Source organism: Triticum urartu, chromosome 4A (genome assembly GCF_056163025.1).
Source record: "Triticum urartu cultivar PI428250 chromosome 4A, HENAU_Tu73, whole genome shotgun sequence".
Classification (NCBI taxonomy): domain Eukaryota; kingdom Viridiplantae; phylum Streptophyta; class Magnoliopsida; order Poales; family Poaceae; genus Triticum; species Triticum urartu.
This window is the reverse complement of record NC_141876.1, coordinates 125,770,438-125,792,244: the sequence shown is the minus strand read 5'-3', so window position 1 is coordinate 125,792,244 and position 21,807 is coordinate 125,770,438. Positions and strand designations below refer to the sequence as shown.

General features: G+C 49.2%; 2 protein-coding genes across 2 annotated transcripts; both read left to right on the top strand.

The window, feature by feature from the left end:
• Positions 1 to 10,178: 10,178 nt before the first annotated feature.
• Positions 10,179 to 11,743, top strand: LOC125551099 (uncharacterized). Its single transcript, XM_048714257.2, has one exon. It carries the CDS (start codon positions 10,370 to 10,372, stop codon positions 11,237 to 11,239), a length of 870 nt encoding a protein of 289 aa, XP_048570214.2. The 5' UTR covers positions 10,179 to 10,369; the 3' UTR covers positions 11,240 to 11,743.
• A 6,312-nt stretch (positions 11,744 to 18,055) lies between these two features.
• On the top strand, positions 18,056 to 18,945 carry LOC147975084 (uncharacterized). Its single transcript, XM_087520266.1, has 2 exons — positions 18,056 to 18,459; positions 18,726 to 18,945. The coding sequence occupies exons 1-2, from the start codon at positions 18,056 to 18,058 to the stop codon at positions 18,943 to 18,945; spliced, it is 624 nt and encodes a 207-aa protein (XP_087376392.1).
• The last annotated feature ends 2,862 nt before the right edge of the window (positions 18,946 to 21,807 follow it).

Below are 21,807 nucleotides of genomic sequence, written 5' to 3'. Positions count from 1 at the left end.
TAGCCCATTTTGTGTCACTTGCCTATCGAGACTAGTCATTTGAGTATTGCCGGAGACGATACTTGTGCACATTAGTGATCTACACCATAAATTACATACATACCATATCATATTGGTATCATATCATCTCGTGTGCCTCAAGTTTGTTCCCGCATATATACAATTGCTACCTTGGTTTGTGCATTTCGCAAAGTGGCCATACAAAAAAAAGAATAAGCTTTTAAGCAAAAGAGAAAGAGCAAAGAAGCTTGTAAGCAAGTACCATAGCATCATACCACATTGTCATATCCGATCATCTTGGATCACCTTGAGAGGAACATCGGGAACCATACATATATAGCATACTTGGGATAGAAAACTCATACATTTTGCATCTTATAGGTTGTGCACAAGTGTCGTATCCGCCAATTGAGCAATCGTGCTAGCGTCTCTCTTGAGTTGTGCAACATGAGCGTTTTCCGTGGATTCCACATTTTGTGCTCATTCCTTGGTTGCACGACCCCATTTATCTATCCGTGTGTGTGTTTCCGTGTGCCACATATTGCTATTGGTCTACTTGTTTCACTTACGAATTTGTGAATCTCTTTCAACATTATTGACTCTTGCTAACATTTTGCATTAAATTTTTGTGCCACTATCCTCACCGAGCTCCACCATAAGCCTTACTTGTGTAGGTGTGAGAAACCGACAAGAATTGGTACCAATTGTGCTATTTCCTTGTCCACATTGGAGTGATCATTGATCCACTTTCAACTTCGGTCAAGGTACATTTGGTATTCGTTCTTCTCTTTCTACCACTCACATTTTTCTCTTGGAGTGATGGATAGGCAAGGCATTTCATCTTCGGTCTACAACAACAACGACGAGTTCGATGCCGCGAACAACTCCACCGACGCCAAGATGCAAGCTCAAATGGAGGAGATCAAAGCCCTCATCAAGTCCTACAAGCGATCTTCCTCATCTTCGAGAAGACGCTCAAGTACACATGCTTCCAAACTACCATCTACGGCAAGGTCACATCGGCATCGACACCATCACCACCACGAACGTGAAGGTCAAGAGCTCAACACCAACAACCGCTCACCGACTTCACCATCTCCCTTGGCATCTTCGCCAAGCGACTTCAAGGCATCTTCGCCTATGGACATACGGCATCTTTGCCCACAAGCACCTCAAGAGAAGCTCCCCAAGCTCAAGTCCACGACTTCCACGAGCTACTATGCCCTCGACACCGGCCATGAGATTCCTTTCTATGGGACTCTAGAACCCGAGGAGTATCTCGAGTGGGAGCGTTTGATGGACGACTACCTCAAGCTACATCAAGTTCCTCCCAAAGATCAAGTGAAGTGCGCCACAAGGAACTTCCACGACTACGCGTCCACATGGTGGCTTCCCGCACCTTCAGAGACCTACGACACGAGTTGGTGCAAGACGAAGAGAGCTTTGCGGCGAGAGTTCATGCCTCCAACCTACACGGAACAACTTCAACGCCAATTGGAGAACACCATCCAAGGATCCAAGTCCATCGACGAGTACTTTTAAGGAGATGAAGATTGCCTTGCGACGAGCCGGCATGGACGGCCCCATTTCGATGAAGTTCCACTTCATGATGGGATTACACAACGACATCTCCAAGACAATCTTCCTCGAGAACTACAAGTCCCTCGACGACAACTACATTGGTGCTCTCAAGGCGGAACAAGAACTCATGAAGGCCAAAGCTTCTCCACCCCAAGCTCACTTCGCGACAACCAAGCTCCATGAGAACGAGCATGAGGCTAGTACCACCAAGATGTCCAAGCCCAACGAGCTCCAAGACGATGCTCCCAATTTCGACTTCACCGCCATCCCTCCTTGTGGCATTGATGATGCCGAGTCTACTTCGACTCTTTTTCAAGATGGTGCGGCGACAAGTACGACTACGGAGAACCTCAAGGACCAAGCTTTGGAGGCAAGCGACAAGGTGGCGAGCCAGGATGATGCTTCCATCTTAGGAGGCGAGAGTGATGATGTGCCATCTTAGGCCTTCATCCACGGCGACAACAACGAGATGGTTGAGCATGGGATTTTCCCTTTGACCGGGGCGACGTATGATGACTTGAGTGACTTGTGCCACCATATTGAGAGTGAGAGTGACTTCACCACTAGCCCCATATATGTGTTGCCACAATTCACATGTGAGGAGAGCCACGACCTCCACCACTTGAGTGAGATGAGTGACTCCAGCATATGTGAGTTTGAGTGCACCTATTTTGAGGGAGTGAGTGAACCACCACATAGTGAGAGCGAGATAGTTGATAGGTCATGTGAGGCCACTTTCAACACTAACGACTTGACCTCTACCTCTATTGTGTCTTCTCATTTGGTGCTAGGTCCCTTATATGATGACACGCCGATTCTCGACGACTTCGTCCTACCCTTGGACAAGACGATGGCCATGGTGGAATATGATGCACCCCCCCCCACATGGTTCCATCAAGATGAAGATGACCACCATTTGGTCTTTCCCACCTCACCTACACCACTTGAGTAGAATGAACACGGTAATATAGGTGAAGGTGATGCTCTAGTCCCACTAGTGGACATTCTTGACATTGATTGCTCGCATGATGTTGATCAACCTATTTCCATGCTTCATGCTAGTGTGACTTCCCCATGCGATAATTTACCCATTTATGATGAGTATGATGATTGCCATGTGGATTCTATTAGTTGTGATGCCATGTTACATAGGATTTCTTATGCTTATTCTCTCGGTCACATCATGTTTGCCAATCTGCTTGAGTTGTCATATGCTATGCATGAGATCAATCATATGTCATATTTGCAATCTCTTCATAGTGACTATGCATATGCTATTAAAATAAACCCAATTTGCACATATGGCATAGATGACAAGCCCATGGTTATTGGCATTTGTTTTTCTTGTGATGATATTGATATGCTCCCATTGCATCATTTATCTCATATGCCATGCCATGAACACCTAGCTTCGGATATGCATTATTTTGGATGTTGTCCATTTTCTCCATGTGATCTTTCCAATATTGCACATGAGGAGACCCCCATAGTTTCCTCATACATTTTAGGAGATTGTGATCACTCCCATCCATTGCATGATCCTTATACTTGTATGCTCAATTTGCATCCCCATCGTGTTATACATAACAACTATTCTTTCATGATGGATGACATGTTCTTATACCATGCATCAAATTTCTTTGAGCAATGCTTACCTTGTGCTAACTCTCATGTGCACATACACATCATGATGGATGATGTGTACATTTACCACACACACAATTTCTTTCGTTTGTGTTTCTTTTGTGTAGGTACCCATGAATACTTGTCAACCTCGCAATCCCACGAGTTGACAAAACGAGCTCTAGAGAGCAATGATGACTTGGGATACCATGGAGTGTCTTTCCCACCGCTCTCTTCACGCAAAGACTTCGCGCATTTCTTCTACATGACCCTCACTTGGATATGGGTTATTGTCCATTACATATTCTATGCCCATCTTGCCATGTTCACTTTGCATGATATGCTCATTACTATGCTTTTGCCATGCATTCGTGACCCATGCTTTCCATTACACATGATGATAGATTCTCATACTTGTACGTGTATTTGCAAGCTTGGTGGAGACATTGCTTGTTATTGCCATGTTTGCTTTGTGCCCCATGCCTATGATGATACTTTCATCTTGCTTTGTGTTCGTGCTTGTGATATGTCATGTGCATTGTCTATGTCTATTATTTTCTCACATGACATGATTGCCATGATTTCCTCTAGTATGTTGCATCTTCGCACTACTAGCTTGCATGACTTGATTACTATGCTTGCTTATGTTGCATCACCGATGATTCATACTTGCTCACTTCATGCGGTTGATGACAACCATCTACATGCTTATCACATGATTGTTATCGCTTGCCATCATATATCTCCATATGTTGCCTCTCTCATGCTAGATGATTTGCCATGTATTGAGTGCAATTATTCCTTTAGTCTTGATAATGAGTTTGCCCCCATAGCATTCTCGCATATATTTGGAGATTTTTACATTTCTCTTGTGAAGCATACTTGTCTTACCTCTTTGCACCATATACCTAGTGCCATGAATATTGCCATTGTTGCATCATATTGTTCATGCACATGTGCTTCTAATGGTTATGTGCAAGATAATAGAACCATCATGATGGATGATGTGTTTATCTACCATGCGCATACATTCTTTGTTTTGTTGTGTGCATGTGTAGGATACTTGGACTTCGTGTCAACTTCCACGTCACGTGAGTTGACACTCCGAGCTCTTGAGAGCGAACCACTTTCTACCATGACGATTCTACATCACTTGCTTGTACTACGGCATTGTGACGGACGCACAAAAACATGCTTTCAAGCTGATATCCTTCTCTTTTGAGAACCCCCAAACCATGAGCATGCATATTGTGGATCATACTACTTGTTTTGCTTGCACCATGAGACTTATTTGTCATCTTGGACCCCTTGCTTGCGCACATGATAGAGATCTTGCTTCAACTTGTCATTTTCACAATTCCATGCATCATGATATATATGCCTTGTGTGTTGCATCCAATTCTTGGATTACTTGCTCCTATCACATGTTTGGTTGCAATAATTTCATCACTTCACATATGCCATGTCCCATTGATTACTACATGCTTGCCTTGATTGCCTCACACATGATGAACAATTGCTCTTTCTATTGTGTTGAGTGCCACACGATATTCACTACACCCCATGCACATTATGCTTGGATTGTCTTGCACTTGATCCATGTGTTTAGACACTTCATTTTATTTGGTGTTGTGAATGATTCCTATGCCTACCATAGACCTTTCATTGAGCAATTTTTGAATGCTTGCTATGATCTTGAGGTAGATGTGTGTTCTCTTGTTACACATATTTGCATCACTACCTCACATCTACATGCTTATCCCCATGATATCTTTGATTGTGCTCAATTTATATGCTTATATGCCATGTCACAATCCTTTGTCAAACCATATGCTTTGCATGATGACGACACTTGTTTGGTGAATCACCTCTTGAATGCTTGGTTTTGCACTAACGATAACCACATTTGTTTTTGCAAGTGTTTGTTCTCTTTGCTACTTTTGAAGGAATCCCAAGATGGTACGACATAGGAGAGTGCCCATTTCGAGCTTCAAGATGACGAGAACTTGGTGGTCGACCACTCCTACACGGTGACGCCATCTCTTTCCCATGGTGATTTGGATTTCGATCCGAGGTCGGATCTTTCCCAAGGGAGGGGAGATGATGCGGAGCATCCTATGGACATCACCATGTCAAGAGTCCGTTTGGCAAGTGACACGTGCGACATCTACTTCACATACATAAAGGTGAATCACCTCCTTTACACATGCTTACTTGACCCCTTCGAGGATGGTATACTACTTGACACTTCTCCCGTGTGCATGCATAGGTATTGTCGGAGCTTCACGGATGTTGAGGAGGAGTGCAAGCGCCAAGGAACAACTACACCATCCGCGAGGGAAGCATGGAAGCGACGACGAAAGAAAACGGAGAACAGCTCCCAGGCCCCGGACATCCTGCCTCGCCAGCCCGGACATCCGGCCGTTCCCGAGCCCCCGGACATCTGGCTCCCAGCCCGGAAATCCGGCCCCTCCGAACCCGAGAGCAACAAGTGCCACCACTCCAGCCCAGACATCCGGCCTCCCCAGCTCGGACATCCGGCATCGCCTGAAAGCCCGGACATTCGGCCTGACCAGCCCGGACATCCGGCCTCCCCTGTCTACGCACAGTGAAGGGCTGAGGCCCATGTATCCCTTCTCCCCCTAGATTATATATACTCCACCTCGTCCAACTTTCTAGGGTTAGCGTTGTGATAGCTCATTTGAGAGATAGAGCTACGCTCATCCATATCGGATCTACTCCACGAGAGAGACCGCGGCCTCTACGGAGAAGATCCCTTTGGATTCAAGCCCCCTTTCTAAGGGAAGATCCCCCCGTGGATTCAAGACCTCCTCACGGAGAAGACTGGTTACCTCTTGTATCATCCGTTGTTGACTTTGGATCTTGTATCTCCCTTTGTGTTCATGGATCTAGCCCATGTGTGATCATTCTTGTTGGTTTGAGTGTTCTCTTGTGTTCCCCTCGTTATTTTCCTCTCGTTTCCCTCCTCGTGTTCTTCGTGTTCATCGCGGGATTCGCTCCTTTCGTGAAAGATCGGGCCACTAGGGTTCTACCCTACATCAGATTTGGTGACCGAATGTTGTTTGGAGTCCCAGATGAGATCACAGACATGACGAGGAGTCTCGAAATGGTCGAGAGGTAAAGATTGATATATAGGACGATAGTATTCGGACACCGGAAATGTTCCAGAGTGTATCGGGTATTTATCGGAGTACCGGAGGGGTTACTGGAACCCCTGGGGGAGGTATATGGACCATATGGGCCATAAGAGGGGAGCACACCAGCCCACATGGGGTGGCACGCCTCCCTTGGCATGTGGCCGAATTGGAGAAGGAAAAGGGGGGTTCGGCCCCCTTCCTTTCTCTCTCCCCCTTCCTTTCTTCTCCGGTGGAAAAAGGGAAGGGGGCGCCACTTGGGGAAACCCCAAGTAGGATTCGGATCCTACTTGGGGCGCCGCCTGGCCGCCTCCCCTCCCCTCCCACCTATATATATGTGGGGAGGGGGCGCCTAGAACACAAAACATCAACTGTTAGCCGTGTGCGGCGCTCCCCTCCACAGTTTACAACCCCGGTCATATTCTCGCGGTGCTTAGGCGAAGCCCTGCGCGGATCACTTCACCATCACCTTCACCATGCCATCGTGTTGACGGCACTCATCTACTACCTCGACACCTTGCTGGATCAAGAAGGCGAGGGACGCCACCGAGCTGAACGTGTGCAGAACTCGGAGGTGTCGTACGTTCGGTGCTTGATCGGTCGGAGCTAGAAGAAGTTCGATTACATCAACCGTGTTGTTAAAACACTTCCGCTTTCGGTCTACGAGGGACGTAGACACACTCTCCCCCTCGTTGCTATGCATCTCCATGGATAGATCATTGCGTGTGCGTAAATTTCTTTTGTTTTCCATGCAATGTTTCCTAACAAAAATGGCGAGCATGGCTAGAGTGTTTCTTGGGCTCCGATGGCGATTGGAGCGGCGTTGTAGTCGCAGTTGACATGGCCGGAGAGCTCGAGGAGGCGCGGTGGAGCTTCGGCCGCAAGAGGCAGCAGGTGAAGGAAGAAGGTGAGCGAGGAGGCAGAAGCAGTAAAAGTGAACCTGGGAGCCCCTCGTACGTCTTTATAGCATGGTAAGAAGGGGAAGCGGCAAGTGTGAAAAAAGAGGAGACACAGTAAATTTTGGGCAAAAGGGGCGCCTCAGTTCTTGGGCCTGACAGATATGCTCAAAGATACGTTGTGACGTCACATCCAAACTCCATAAATTCAGGAAGGTGATATCATGACACAAGGAAACAAGAAATGTCAAGTGTAAAAGCGTCACAAGCCGGCAATATCCTGTAACCCAGTTAGAAGATAAGCTGTAGAGGCAAGAGAAAGGTTCTGGTTCGCTGAAAGATGACCCGAACTTAATTCCAGTATGAAGTATGAAGTTTAACATGGATAAATCCAAGTTAACCTGGGGACTAATGTTGGGGATATACCCCATGGTATGACCTGGCCAGGAATGACTCGGCCATCCTATGGTGGCTCGTAATCAAGCTAGCTATGTGGGCCGTAATTCAGAGCCCGAGAGGCGACTGAAAGAAGAGGCCGGCTCATGGGCCAGTATCTGGTAAACCGACCCGACAAGGAAGCTAAGGAATTTCCCTTACTTGGAAGACGAGATAAGCTGGAAATAGATTAGGACACGGGTCATAGTATGACCCAGATTTTGTCGTAACCTTAGGGCCTCAACCTATATATAAAGGGGAGCCCCTGAGGCAGAAATGACTAGGTTACAAGCTCTCGAGTGCTAGGTTAGCCAAGTTGCACCCTTGTAATCGAGATCCCAAGAAATAACCAATCAAGCAGGAAGTAGGTTGTTACCTCCACCATGAGGGGCTGGACCTGGGTAAATCCGTGTGTCTCAATTCCGACCAACCCCATTCAAGATACTACCTAGCAGCGATGGCCTCACAACTAAGTCCTTTTTCGAGGACATCTGCCGTGAAATAACCACGACACCTAGACCCACAACTTCTCGAGTCCTTGAAGGGAACGAGGGCCCATCGACGCATCCGAGAGCTACAGGCCGGATAGGTGAGTACCCCCATATCCAAGACACTGTCACCGTCAGTTATGAAGGCTTAGAAAAATGATTTGAGTGCTTTGAGGACTATCCACTGATGTTTTATAAGTGATGTTTCCGAGTTTCAAAGAAAGTTCCATACAGTTCGCCTAACTTCTCGGTTTCATTTGTTTTTCGTGTCATGTACGCAATGGGTCATGTAGTAACACTTATATACTCCTAGCATTGGATGGATGTGAAACGTGCCCTTTCTATATTTTCCCAAACTTTAAAAGTTATATGTAGATAAAAAGGTAAGGAAGATGTACATAGCTCTAAGTCTTCAGACGTTATCTTGTATACGTAATCTGACTGTCAATTGTCGAAGTGATAATCGGGTGTCCCATGAAACACAAGAGTTGTATAGCACGTCCTTCGTTTCATAATGTAGTGTATTTTTGTTTTTGAATTTCGATCAAGTTTACAACATAAACATCAACATATAAAATAATTAATGAATACACTTCATAACGAATCTAAGAGCATCTACAACCAGACCTCTCAAACCCGTCTCATATGTCCGGGCGGGCCGCCCAATCACTGCCAGGCGTATTCCCAGACTATCCGCCGCCAGCTCCAGTAGAGTGCTCCCGTCCTCGCTGCGGGGGACGTCGTCACCGGGCCCGATGCCATCGTGATATGTCCGACAACTCTCCGGTTCCGCCTTGCGCTTGATGGAGCACATGTGGATCCACAATGGAAATCAAGGAGACAATGCTTGAGTTTGACACTTCAAATAAATTTTATGTAAACACTATGTATGCTTGATACCAACAATAGCTATTTATGTGAGGCATTGTGTTGCATGATCAACGTGCATATATTTGCATGAATTTAAGAGTCCGGATTTAAGATATGTGGATGTCCGGAATGAAATATGAGGGCCCGTCTAAATACGCCCGCGGATGCGTCCATAGATGTTTGAGAGTCCGTATTTGTCAAGTCCGGCTGTAGATGCTCTAATAATACTGATGTTGTACGGGACTTTCACACAAAACAAAATATGTACTGCCTTGCCTTGCGAAACGAATGGATTTACGGCGATCGAAAGTGCACTCATGAGTCGGGAAATACCGTCGGGCCGGTCGCGCCCGTGTTGTCCCCGTCTCGCTGTTAGGTGAGCCAAGCAAGAACAGAGAGAAATATTCCACGTGCCCATGCGCGCACACACGACACGCCGCGCGCTCACTCTCGCCGTTCCAATGCGTCGGGCCTACACATCTACAGTATCTCTCATCCCAGGCGCTCGCGTGTCGACTGTGGAGTTCGTCGGGAGAGAGGCCGAGGCGACCGCACCATTCTTGAGAACATGACCATCTTGCCCCTGGTCACACGCGGTAAAATACACCCGATGCCCCTGGTGCTCCTCTGTCGGCCTGCCGTACGGACGGGCCCGCATCGCGACGACGCATCCGACGGGCGCCGCAGGTCCACGCCACCCCACTTGCTCTCCGGCATGTCAGAATCTATTTATCACCGCCCGGCTACCTACCCATCACCCGCCCCCGCTGCCTCCGACCCGACGGCAACGAAACTTTATCCCGCGGACCCGCACGTCAGCGTGGTGGGGCACGTAGGGGTATCGCGAAGTGGTTGTAGATATTTACCGCTCACGTGAAGTGACCAACACGCTCCGCTGACGTGCGGGCCCGTGGCCAGCTGGAGAGCAGAGCCGCAGCAGCGCGGCTCGCCCGCCAAGCCGGAAGCAGCTTTGCACCGGGGGGCACCATCGTTTCATAACTGACACACGGGTCCCGGTTGGTCCCGGGCCCCGCAGGTCCGTGGGCAGTGGCGCTCCAAGAGATGGCAAGTTTGCATAAATACCCCTGCGACCGCGCGGTTCACGCCTCCCTCTTGCACCCTCTTTTACACTTCACCCATTCCACCCCCTCCCTCTGTTTACAGTTGGAGATAGAGAGAGAAGCGCCGAACCCCATCCAATCCTTTCTCTCTCTAAAACCCTCCCAAAACCACACCCAACCAACAAGGGAGCTCCGCCAAATCCGCTCGTCCGTTGCCAGCTGATGAAATCGGGGCTTGCCGCGGTCCACTCTCGTCGGTGATGGACGGTTGCTGGCGGCTCCCCGGAGGCCACGGCGGCGGCGCCGCCGGCCGCGTCGTCCGCGTGCACTTTCTGGACGCGGATGCCACCGACGACTCCGACGAGGAGACGAACCGGCCTCAGCGACGCGGCGCGCGGCGATGCGTGCGGGAGATCGGCCTGCCGCGCGGGTTCTCTCTTCCGTCCGCCGCGGCGGGTGCGGTGAGCAGCTCCTCCCACTGGACGCGCGAGAAGAGGTTGAGGGCGGCCGCGGCCGGCAAGGCGCGTACGTTGGTGGCGTGCGGCGGGGATGATTGGTCCGCGGGGGCTAGGGCGGCCCGGCGATTGCGCGGCGTGCGGCGCCGGCCGTGGGGCAAGTATGCGGCGGAGATCCGCGACCCGAAGCTGGGGCGGCGCGTCTGGCTTGGCACCTTCAACACCGCCGAGGAGGCCAAGTCCGTCTATGACTCCGCCGTGCTCCGCCTCCGCGGCCCGAGCGCAGTCACTAAGTACACCGCGCCTTCCCCCTCGCCGCCCGTCTCCACCGTGACGGCGTCCGCGCCGTCGCCGTCGACATCCGCGGCCTCTCCCACGTCGCCCTCCACCACGGCGGCCCCTCCTCCGTCGCCCTACGGTAGGGCGGCCTCTCCCCCGTCGCCCTCCACCACGGCGGCCTCCCAGTCGGCGACCACCAGCTGGTCCTTGGTGAACGCGGACGAGGAGGTGACGGCAGCGTTCGGCCTGGGATTCGTCGACGAGGAGACCTCCCTGAACAACCTGATGCAGTTCTGCCTCCCCGCGGCGTGCAGCAGCAGGTGGGACCCCTCGGCGGACTTCGTGGAGCTGGCGGACCTCGACGACCTCTTCGCGCCGGAGCCCCTGGCGGCCTGACCGGACGGGACGGGAGAGCGGCGACGGCAGCTCCACCGCAACTTTTTGAAAGAGAACAGTTTTAAACATAATTTTACTTTATTTCTCGGGAGTCTGCATATTTTGAGAGGCGTGCGGAAATATTTATCCGAAACTTTTGCTTGGCATTTTATTTCGAGAGAGGAATAAACCGTAGCAGCCGGAGGGAAAAAGACCGAAATGTTGTCTTCTTCTCCGAGGCCTACCGTTAAGCTTAGGGGCGTTTTTGTAATTTGGAGTGAGGATGTGTTGTCTTGTGTGCGAGCGTGTCGGGGCTGGATTTGAGCTTGCCGAGAGAAAGGCTGCCATTGGGGGGACAGGAGCTGGCGAGGACGAAGTAGTACCAAGCTTTGCTTGGGTTTTACGTTGTGGGAACGAGTGATAGCTATGCACGTGATCCGTTTTCCCCTATGGTTTGGGTGTTGTAATTCAAAAAGAAATCTGTGGCGCAACATGTTTATGATGTACAGTAACGTGTTGCTACTATGTTGCATTGTGCAGCTGTGTCAAATCGGTCTGGATATTTTTTCGCCAAAATAAATAAATCAGTCTGGATCTGTAATTTTTTGCAGAACGTTGTTGGAACTTTTAATCTATATATATACTTACAACAGTATATATTTTTGAGGGATTAATCTATATTATACTCCTATATAGTACTCCCTCCGTTTTAAATGACTTGTCTTGGATTTGTCTAGATACGGATGTATCTAGACTCATTTTAATGCTAGATACATCCGTATCTAGACAAATCTAAGACAAGTAATTCGGAACGGAGCGAGTACTAGAGTATGTCATACCAGGACTAAAAGTGGCGATAATGATTGGACGATGGTCCAGAAATCTCCAAAGGTGACTAAGATTGGAGAAAGCTTGTGATTTTCCTTCCCTAGCATCCTAGCAAGGTTGTCTTTGTCGATGCATGTATGTCCAGCATGTGTGCTACTGCACACGACGGGGTCTTTCGTGTGCATGGATCTCACGTCCGTATTCTCTCCGACAGTAAATAGCGAGAATTCAAAATTCCAAGGAGACGGAGAATCCGAGAATGAGAAGATCCGAGGAGCGGGCCCACGCGCCAGTGGCGGTGCCGTAGCACGGGTGCAGCAGGCCCAGCTACCAAACCATGTGTGGTCAAGTACTGACGTGTTGCTCATTGATCCGCTGATCTCTGCTTGATGAAAGAGAAAAATTGCGACATGCTAATAACTCCGTGGGCTACATGCTCCCAGAGACCCACTGCGGCAGTACGCCACGGCCAGCACGTGCCGAATTAGAACCGCGCGATTCCGATTTCAAAATAAAAAGAAAACAAACTTAGGGCCTGTTCTGATGTCCTGTAGCTTTCCAAAACTTCACAAATTCAGCTTTTCAGAGTAGCTTCTCACTCTAAGAGGTTGTTTGGATAGGTGGTTTGTAGAAAATCCGTTCTATATAAACTAAGAAAACGGCCTAACAACCTAAAATCACGTTTGGCTAGCCTAACTAATTTGTGGATTTGGAAAACCGAATTTTCTATAACCTAGAATTTCGCGTTTGTGGAAAAACGACTATTAGTCGTTTTTGTAAAAACTCGATTTGCGTATCCTCGTTCGTCTCTGTTGCCGATCCCAGCGGGCCCCTTCATGAGCGAAGAGAAGCTACCGAGGCTGGTGGCCATTGCCACGTCCTTGAATACATATCTCCGGCCTGCTCGAGGGTCAGTGAGACGACGGCGGCTGTGATCAGCTCGCCGGTGAGTCGTACCACGTGGTTGTACGTCCTCGTCTGGCCGCCGCGCCACGGCTGACGCGTCCTCCGTGTCGTCCGTCCTGGTCGTCGTCACCGCCGCCGAGGTCAGCTCGTTGAGCGTTCGCGGCGAGCCGTCGACACGTGACAACAAAGCAGGAGGAGCCATATATGCCTGCAGCTTGGCGTCGACCAAAGGGTTTGCACCCGTGGGCACAAAGGTTTTCTCGTCCTTAACCCCAACGGCGAGGGTACATAGCCACAGACAGGGGTGCCATGGCCATGAATGCCTACGTACATGCAGCGTGAACGACCAAGAGGAAGGTGGATCCGAGGAGGCTTTTGCCATGAATCCTCTTGTGTCTCTCGCGTACGTGTACGTTTCGTACATTTCACAGCCGGCAGATGCTTGCCCATGGTAGCAACTTTCTACGTGTGCGTGTACGCGGCCGTCCGGTGAGATCAACTACCCAGTTCCATTACCTGCGTTCCATTGACGGAAAGTCGAGAACAAGAAAATCACCGGAGAATAGGGAACTGGACAAACCCACTTTTCAATCCAAACGTGGTCTTCTGTAAACTGACTATTAACAAAGAAGTTAGTAAAACTGGTTTTCCTAAAAATCAGGTAAAAACTCGTTTTATATAAACTCAATGCTAATATTTATTATCCAAACAACCACTAAGCAGCAATGGAAAAGCCCAGCTAGGAGGGCTGTGGCATGTTTGGGCTAGTTGGGCCGACTGGAGGCAGCCCAAAATCGGCCTTGTAGAGGAGTAGCGAGGGAGCACAGTCGAGGGAACGTGGAACGATCAGTTTATCGAGCGTACCGGTTCGGCTCGTATGACTTGGCGGTGGCAGTTCGCTTGTAATATCGGCCAACTCCAGCTTCACAAATCGGTGGAGCGGGGCCGAGGCCGCTTCACGATTTTACACTACGATCGATCTCTGCTTCCTGAAGCTAGCTTCTAGCTGCTTTTTCGTTCGGCTCGTATCTGCTTCAGGATTTTGTGAAGCGTGGAGCGGGAGGAGATCAGAACAGGCCCTTAGAACATCTTCAACTTCCTATGCAAAAAATTTGTTTGAGAGAGTTAAAAAAAAACTACTCAAACAAATTTCGTAAACTCAAAAAATTAGTTGACCTCTATCTAGGGGAAAATGTTTTCCCGTAAACCTTTCCGCTGCGGCCCCTGATCCGTCGATCGCCCTGGCACTCCCCCCGCCCACTCCCCAATTTTTTTGGCTATATTATATAATCTCTTTATAAAGAAATGTAAGAGCATTTAGATCATTTCCTTACAGAGGGAATACTACTTAACATTAACTTTCTAGCAACTTAATGCTATTTTGGACGATCTATTGGATTTACAATGATGTTTAAGCAAAAATTACTGTAGTGTAACTTTCCCAAATTTTGTATGTATGGCATCCCCATTACTCAGTTCCTAGGTCCGCCACTCGCCGAGAGATTATATCATCTAGCACACAATCACTTAACAGGATACCAAACCAACATATATTACTGTAACACCCGGATAATTAAACTACAGTAATCCCATGTTAACGATGTCACGTCACCTCGATTACTGTTGATAATAACGCGTTAGTCCCAAAACGTTTCAAATTCAAATTTGAATTAATGGCAAACAACCAAAGTTTTCAAACATTAAAACAAAAATGTTCGAAGTGTGACAATTAATGCTTAGGCATTTATGGTGAAGGAACCACAATATTACAAAATGCCTAAATACGTTAAAATGAATTAAAACAGTAAAGAAAAAATAAATAAATAAAAAGGAAAAAAGAAAAAGAAAGTAAAAGTAAAAGGAAACCCCCCCACCTCACAGGGCTTCGGCCCAACTGGCCACTGGGCTAGCCAGGCCGGCCCAGCAAGCGCCCCACTTCCCCCTCCATATCCCCCACCGGGGGGGGGGGGAAACCTAACCCCCGTCGCCCACTCCCCCACCCACGTTCGCCCCCTCCCCCGATCCCGATCTGGATCGGGGCATCACCCGACGCCTCCCCCGCCGGATCACCGCTCGCCTCCCCGTCGCCCGGTCGTATCCGTCCTCCTCCTCAACCCCCACTGCCCCGGACCCTACGGCCCCACGGTGAGGCCCGGCCTCTCCTCCATCCAGTCCCGCCGTCGCCTAGCGCTGCAGCTCCGCGCCCTGGCTCCCTCCGCCTCCCTGCTGTCGGCCCGCGCCCGCGGACCCCTCCCCCCTGCTCGACGCAGCCGCCCGCTCCTCGCTCCCCCCGCTCCACCGCACATGCGCGTCGCCCGCGCCCGCCTGGGCCTTGTCTGCCCAGGGCCACGGCTCCGTGGCCCACGCTCACCATCGCCGCCGCGCTGCTGCTCGCCTGAAAGTGCAACTATCCCTAGGTGGTTTTGGTAATTACTAACAACACATAGCTCATTGAACTAATACTATTTCAAGATGATCATTTCAAAAAGTTCAATGATTGGCATGGCATGGATTAGGAATATGGACCCCTCAAAATGCTAAGGACACACATTGGCTCAAGCTCAAGACTCTACATTTTCATTTTAGTGATCCAAGATCACATTGAGTCCATAGGAAAAGCCAATACTATTAAAAGGGGATGAGGTGTTGCTTAATGACTTACTTGCTCAAAATGCTTAGTGATATGCTCCAAAAACCCTCAACCACTTTCTCATATCCACATATGTCCCAAACCAAAAGTCAAACTCGGCCCCACCAAAATGTTCTATCCGGCGCCAACGAGTTCACTTGACATTGTCACTGCCAGAAACCCTAGTCATTTCGGTCTCACCGATAGGGATCTCGGTCTCACCGAGATGGGATTGCAAACTCTCTATTTCCCTTCGTAATGTTTTGGTCCAACCGAGATGAGCGATCGCTCCCACCGAGTTCGCAATGCAAACTTTCTGTTTCCCTTTCGTAACGTTTTGGTCTCACCAAAATGAGCGAATCGGTCCCACCAAGTTTGCCTGACCAACTCTCTGTTTAGCTTATTACCAAAGTCGGTCCTACCGAGTTTGTGTAATTGGTCTCACCGAGATTACGTTATGCCCTACCCCTAATGGAATCGGTCCCACCGAGTTGATATGTCGGTCCCACCGAAAAGCCTAACGTTCACATTTTGAACCGAATCGGTCTGACCGAGTTTTCTGATTCGGTCCCACCGAGTTTGGTAAATTGTGTGTAACAGGTAGATTTTGTGTGGAGGCTATATATACCCCTCCACCCTTCCTTCATAAGTAAGGAAAGCCATCAGAACGTGCCTACACTTCCAACATATATTTTCTAAGAGAGAACCACCTACTCATGTGTTGAGATCAAGATATTCCATTCCAACCATATGAATCTTGATCTCTAGCCTTCCCCAAGTTGCTTTCCACCCAAATCATCTTTCCACAAAATCCAAATCTGTGAGAGAGAGTTGAGTGTTGGGGAGACTATCATTTGAAGCACAAGAGCAAGGAGTTCATCATCAACACACCATGTATTACCTTTTGGAGAGTGGTGTCTCCTAAATTGGTTTGGTGTCACTTGGGAGCCTCCGTCAAGATTGTGGAGTTGAAGCTAGGAGTTTGTACGGGCAAGGAGATCGCCTACTTCATGAAGATCTACCCTAGTGAGGCAAGTCCTTCGTGGGCGATGGCCATGGTGGGATAGACAAGGTTGCTTCTTCGTGGACCCTTCGTGGGTGGAGCCCTCCGTGGACTCGCGCAACCGTTACCCTTCGTGGGTTGAAGTATCCATCAATGTGGATGTACGATAGCACCACCTATCGGAACCACGCCAAGAATCTCTGTGTCTACATTGCGTTTTCTCCCTCCAAACTCCTTCCTTTACCTTCATATGTAAATGTTTTACATTTCGCCGCTATACTCTTAGACTTGCATGTGTAGGTTGATTGCTTGACTTTTGCTAAGTTGCTAAAATCTGCCAAGACTTAAATTTGGGAAAAGGCTAGATTTTAATTTGGTCAAGTAGTCTAATCACCCCCCTCTAGATATACTGTTGATCCTACAAGTGGTATCAGAGCCTTAGTCTCCATTTGCCTCGATTTCCATAGCTTTGGTGATCATAGCCTTGGTTTCACGACCTAGGAGAGTATGACGTCTAGCGAGGAAAATTACCACCGTAGAGGTCCTTACTTTGATGGTACTAATTTTGCTAGTTGGAAGCATACGATGAAAATGCATATTCTTGGACATAACCCCGCCGTTTGGGCTATTGTGTGTATTGGCTTGTAAGGTGAATTCTTTGATGGGAGAGAACCAAACCGTGAAGCTAGCGCGAAAGAGTTGAAGATGCTGCAATACAACGCTCAAGCTTGCGATATCCTCTTCAACGGATTGTGTCCCGAAGAATTCAACAAAATCAGCCGTCTTGAGAATGCAAAGGAAATTTGGGATACTTTGGTTGATATGCACGAGGGTACCGACTCCGTCAAGGAATCCAAATTGGATGTGCTTCAAAGTCAACTTGACAAGTTCAATGTGACGCCCGGATAATTAAGCTACAGTAGTTCCCTGCTAATGATGCCACGTCACCAGGGTTACTGTTGTTAACCTCACGTTAGTTCAAAAACGGATTCAAAATTCTAATTCAAAATATGGCAAACCACAAAAGTTTTCGAACATCAAAACTAAATTGTTCGGGTTGTGTCAAATAATGCATAAGTAATTATGACGGAGGACCACGTTTTTATAAAGTGTTTAAATGCTCTAATATAAATAAAATAGGATCAATCAAAATGATTTAAATGCCATTACTAATTAATAAAGTATCAAACTAAATTATATGGGGACTAGACTTTTGGTGGCAGTGCAGCTTATTGCATAGTATTTATATGTCAAGGCTCCACTTTTTACAAAAGTCATTTGGTTCAAGTTTTAAATGGAAAACAGAAGGTAATTAAAAGAAACAAAAAAAAGAAAAGGGCAAAACAGAAAATAAAACAAGAGAAAAGGAAAACCCCCTCCCCTGGGCCAAGGCCCAGCTGGCCAGGCCAGGCCAGCCCACTCCCCACGTCGCCTCCTCCTCTGTTCACAGAGGGGGTCGTGGGCAGAGCCGATGCCCGCCACGGCACCGGCCGACGTCGTGGCGGCCATCCGGCCGGCGACCCCGGCCTACAAGACCCCGGTGCCCCTCCCTCTAACCCTAGCCCCCGACCCCCCTCGCTCGCGCTCTCCCCACAGCCTCTCGCTCACCCCTCCCCCTCTCTCTGTTTTGATGGCCGGGCGGGATGTCACCACGCCGTCGTCAAGCCCGCGGCCACCGGCCACCGCTCGCCGCACCGACGAGTTCAGGAGGATCGCCATCGTCGACCTCGTCCATCCAGAGCGTCAAATCGAGCAGAGCGGCACCGATTTGCCGCCATCGATCTCGTCTTCGACATCCTGCACCGACGGCCGCCGTCGTCGATTCGCTCGACCCCGACCGTCCCTAGCCTCCCCGACCACGTCCCCGGCTCCTTGGTGAGCTTCTCCTCCGGATTCCCCCTTCCTCAGCCTTGATTTGGTCGCCGTTTGCCGTCCCGAGCTCATCCGAGTCCGCTTGTACGCGTACGTACGTGCGTGAGTATTTGCTCGCGCTGCTCCTGCTGCCGCCACGCACGGCCGCGCCGCGCCCGCCTGCGTCTACTGCTGCTCTTGCCGCGCGCCTCCCAACTGTTGCTGCTCGTGGCCGCTGCCTCATGTGTTGCCGTTGCTGCCGCTAAAACTCTGTTCCTGCTCCCTGCTAGCTCCGCTATTGTTGCTGATTTGCTGATGCTGCTGCCACTTCCCGCGCCGGCGTATGCCTCCGCCCGCCTGCGTGTGTGCCCCGTCGTAGCCAGGCCACGCCCACGCGCGGCTGCCGCCGCTTGTCACCATGCAGCGCTGCGCCCCGCGCCCAGCTCGTATGCATGCCGCTGCTGCTCTACTGAATCTACTATTGCTACTACCTACTGTAGCTATTACTAGTTAGCTTTTCTATTTCTACACTGACTAGCCCTCTAAACAGCCCCTAAACTGTGACTAAACACTGTTAACAGGAGCAAGAATAATATTTCTAGATAGTACACTTGTCAAAGCTCAAATGTTTCCATTGGACCAAATCAATTTGATGCATGGATTAATTCCTATAAAAATCACAAAATGCTATCTTTTCTAAATAGAGAACAGAATTAACCCCTAGCACTATGTATGCATGTGTTGTGTGTACAGCGCGTGTGTGTGTAGTGCATGTGTGGTGTGTGTGGCCAGCTGTGCCACAGCCGTGTGTGGCCGGTCATGCTAGTTAGGAGTAGTTTAATTAGTAGGAGTAGTAGTTAATTAGTCTAATAGTAGATGACATGTGGATCCCCACTTCTAAATTAACTAGTTAAATAAACCTATTAAAATACTAGTCAATGATAGGTGGACCTCCTCTAATTATCCACTTAAACGAAAATGTTGTATATGTGTCAATGACGCCTGGGCCCGATCTGCAGTTTTGACCAGTTAACAGTCAAATAATTAACTGTTGACTAGAGTGTTGACTGAGTCAACTGGACCCCTTGGTCCCACCTGTCATCCACTGTGGCTATCCCACGATGGGTATAGAAAGTATATCCTGTTTTATTTTCGAATTATAATAAATTCAGAATTAAAAAAATCATTTAAAGCTTTAAAATTTAATATAAAGTAAACCGTACCTCAGATGAAAAAACTTTGTACATGAAAGTTGCTCAGAAGGACGAGACGAATCCGGATACACAGTCTGTTCGTCCGTCACATATCCCTAGCATAGCGAACACGCAACTTTCCCCCTCCGGCTCCTCTGCCCGAAAACGCGAAACACCGGGGATATTTTCCCGGATGTCATCCCCCTTCACCGGTATCACCTACTACCGCGTTAGGGCACCTCTAACGCCGTTACTTGTCATGTCATGCATCACTATGCATATGCTTGCATTATATTTATTGTTTCTTCCCCCTCTTCTCTCGCTAGACACCGAGACCGACGCCGCTGCTACCCAGTACGACTACGGTGTTGACGACCCCTCTCTCTTGCCAGAGCAACCAGGCAAGCCCCCCCCCCTTGATCACCAGATATCGCCTACTCTCCTCTATACTGCTTGCATTAGAGTAGTGTAGCATGTTACTGCTTTTCGTTGTTCCTATCCTGATGCATAGCCTATCCTTGCTACTACTGTTGTTACCATTACCTGCTATCCTACTGCTTAGTATAGGATGCTAGTGTTCCATCAGTGGCCCTACACTATTGTCCGTCTGCCATGCTATACTACTGGGCCGTGATCACTTCGGGAGGTGATCACGAGCATATACAATATACTTTGCACAGTTACCTTACCTGTGATACTGTTCGGAGATGGGGGCTGAAGGGGCAGGTGGCTCCATCCCGGTAGAGGTGGGCCTGGGTTCCCGACGGCCCCCGACTGTTACTTTGAGGCGGAGCGACAGGGCAGGTTGAGACCACCTAGGAGAGAGGTGGGCCTGGCCCTGGTCGGCGTTCGCAGATACTTAACACGTTTAACGAGATCTTGGTATTTGATCTGAGTCTGGCCACTGGCTTATACGCACTAACCATCTACGCGGGGACAGTTATGGGCACTCGACGTCGTGGTATCAGCCGAAGCCTTCGTGACGTCAGCAACGGAGCGGCGCGCGCTAGATTGGACTGGAACGCCTACTAGGCTAGGTCTGCTTCCGGCCGCCCACGCAACGTGCAGGTGTGCTAAGGGCGATGGGCCCAGACCCCTGGGCGCTTAGGTTTAGACCGGCGTGCTGACCTCTCTGTTGGTCTAGGTGGGGCTGCGACGTGTTGATCTTCCGAGGCCGGGCATGACCCAGAAAAGTGTGTCCGGCCAAATGGGATCGAGCGTGTTGGGTTATGTGGTGCACCCCTGCAGGGAAGTTAATCTATTCGAATAGCCGTGATTTTCGGTAACAGGACGACTTGGAGTTGTACCTTGACCTTATGACAACTAGAACCGGATACTTAATAAAACACACCCTTCCAAGTGCCAGATACCACCGGTGATCGCTCTCTCCCAGGGCGACGAGGGGAGGATCATTGGTTAGGATTATGCTATGCGATGCTACTTGGAGGACTTCAGTCTACTCTCTTCTACATGCTGCAAGACGGAGGCTGCCAGAAGCGTAGTCTTTGAAAGGACTAGCTATCCCCCCTTATTCCGGCTTTCTGCAGTTCAGTCCACATATGATTCCCTTAATCCATTTGATACCAATGCATACATATGTAGTATAGCTCCTTGCTTGCGAGTACTTTGGATGAGTACTCACGGTTGCTTTCTCCCTCTTTCCCCCCTATCCCTTCTACCTGGTTGTCGCAACCAGATGTTGGAGCCCAGGAGCCAGACGCCACCTTCGACGACGACTCCTACTACACTGGAGGTGCCTACTACTACGTGATGCCCGCTGACGACGACCAGGAGTAGTTAGGAGGATCCCAGGCAGGAGGCCTGCGCCTCTTTCGATCTGTATCCCAGTTTGTGCTAGCCTTCTTAAGGCAAACTTGTTTAACTTATGTCTGTACTCAGATATTGTTGCTTCCGCTGACTCGTCTATGATCGAGCTCTTGTATTCAAGCCCTCGAGGCCCCTGGCTTGTAATATGATGCTTGTATGACTTATTTTATTTGTAGAGTTGTGTTGTGATATCTTCCCGTGAGTCCCTGATCTTGATCGTACACGTTTGCGTGTATGATTAGTGTACGATTAAATCGGGGGCGTCACAAGTTGGTATCAGAGCCGAATGCCTGTAGGAATCCCCCTTCCACACTCCTTGGCCGAAGTTGAGTCTAGACATTACAAAAACTTT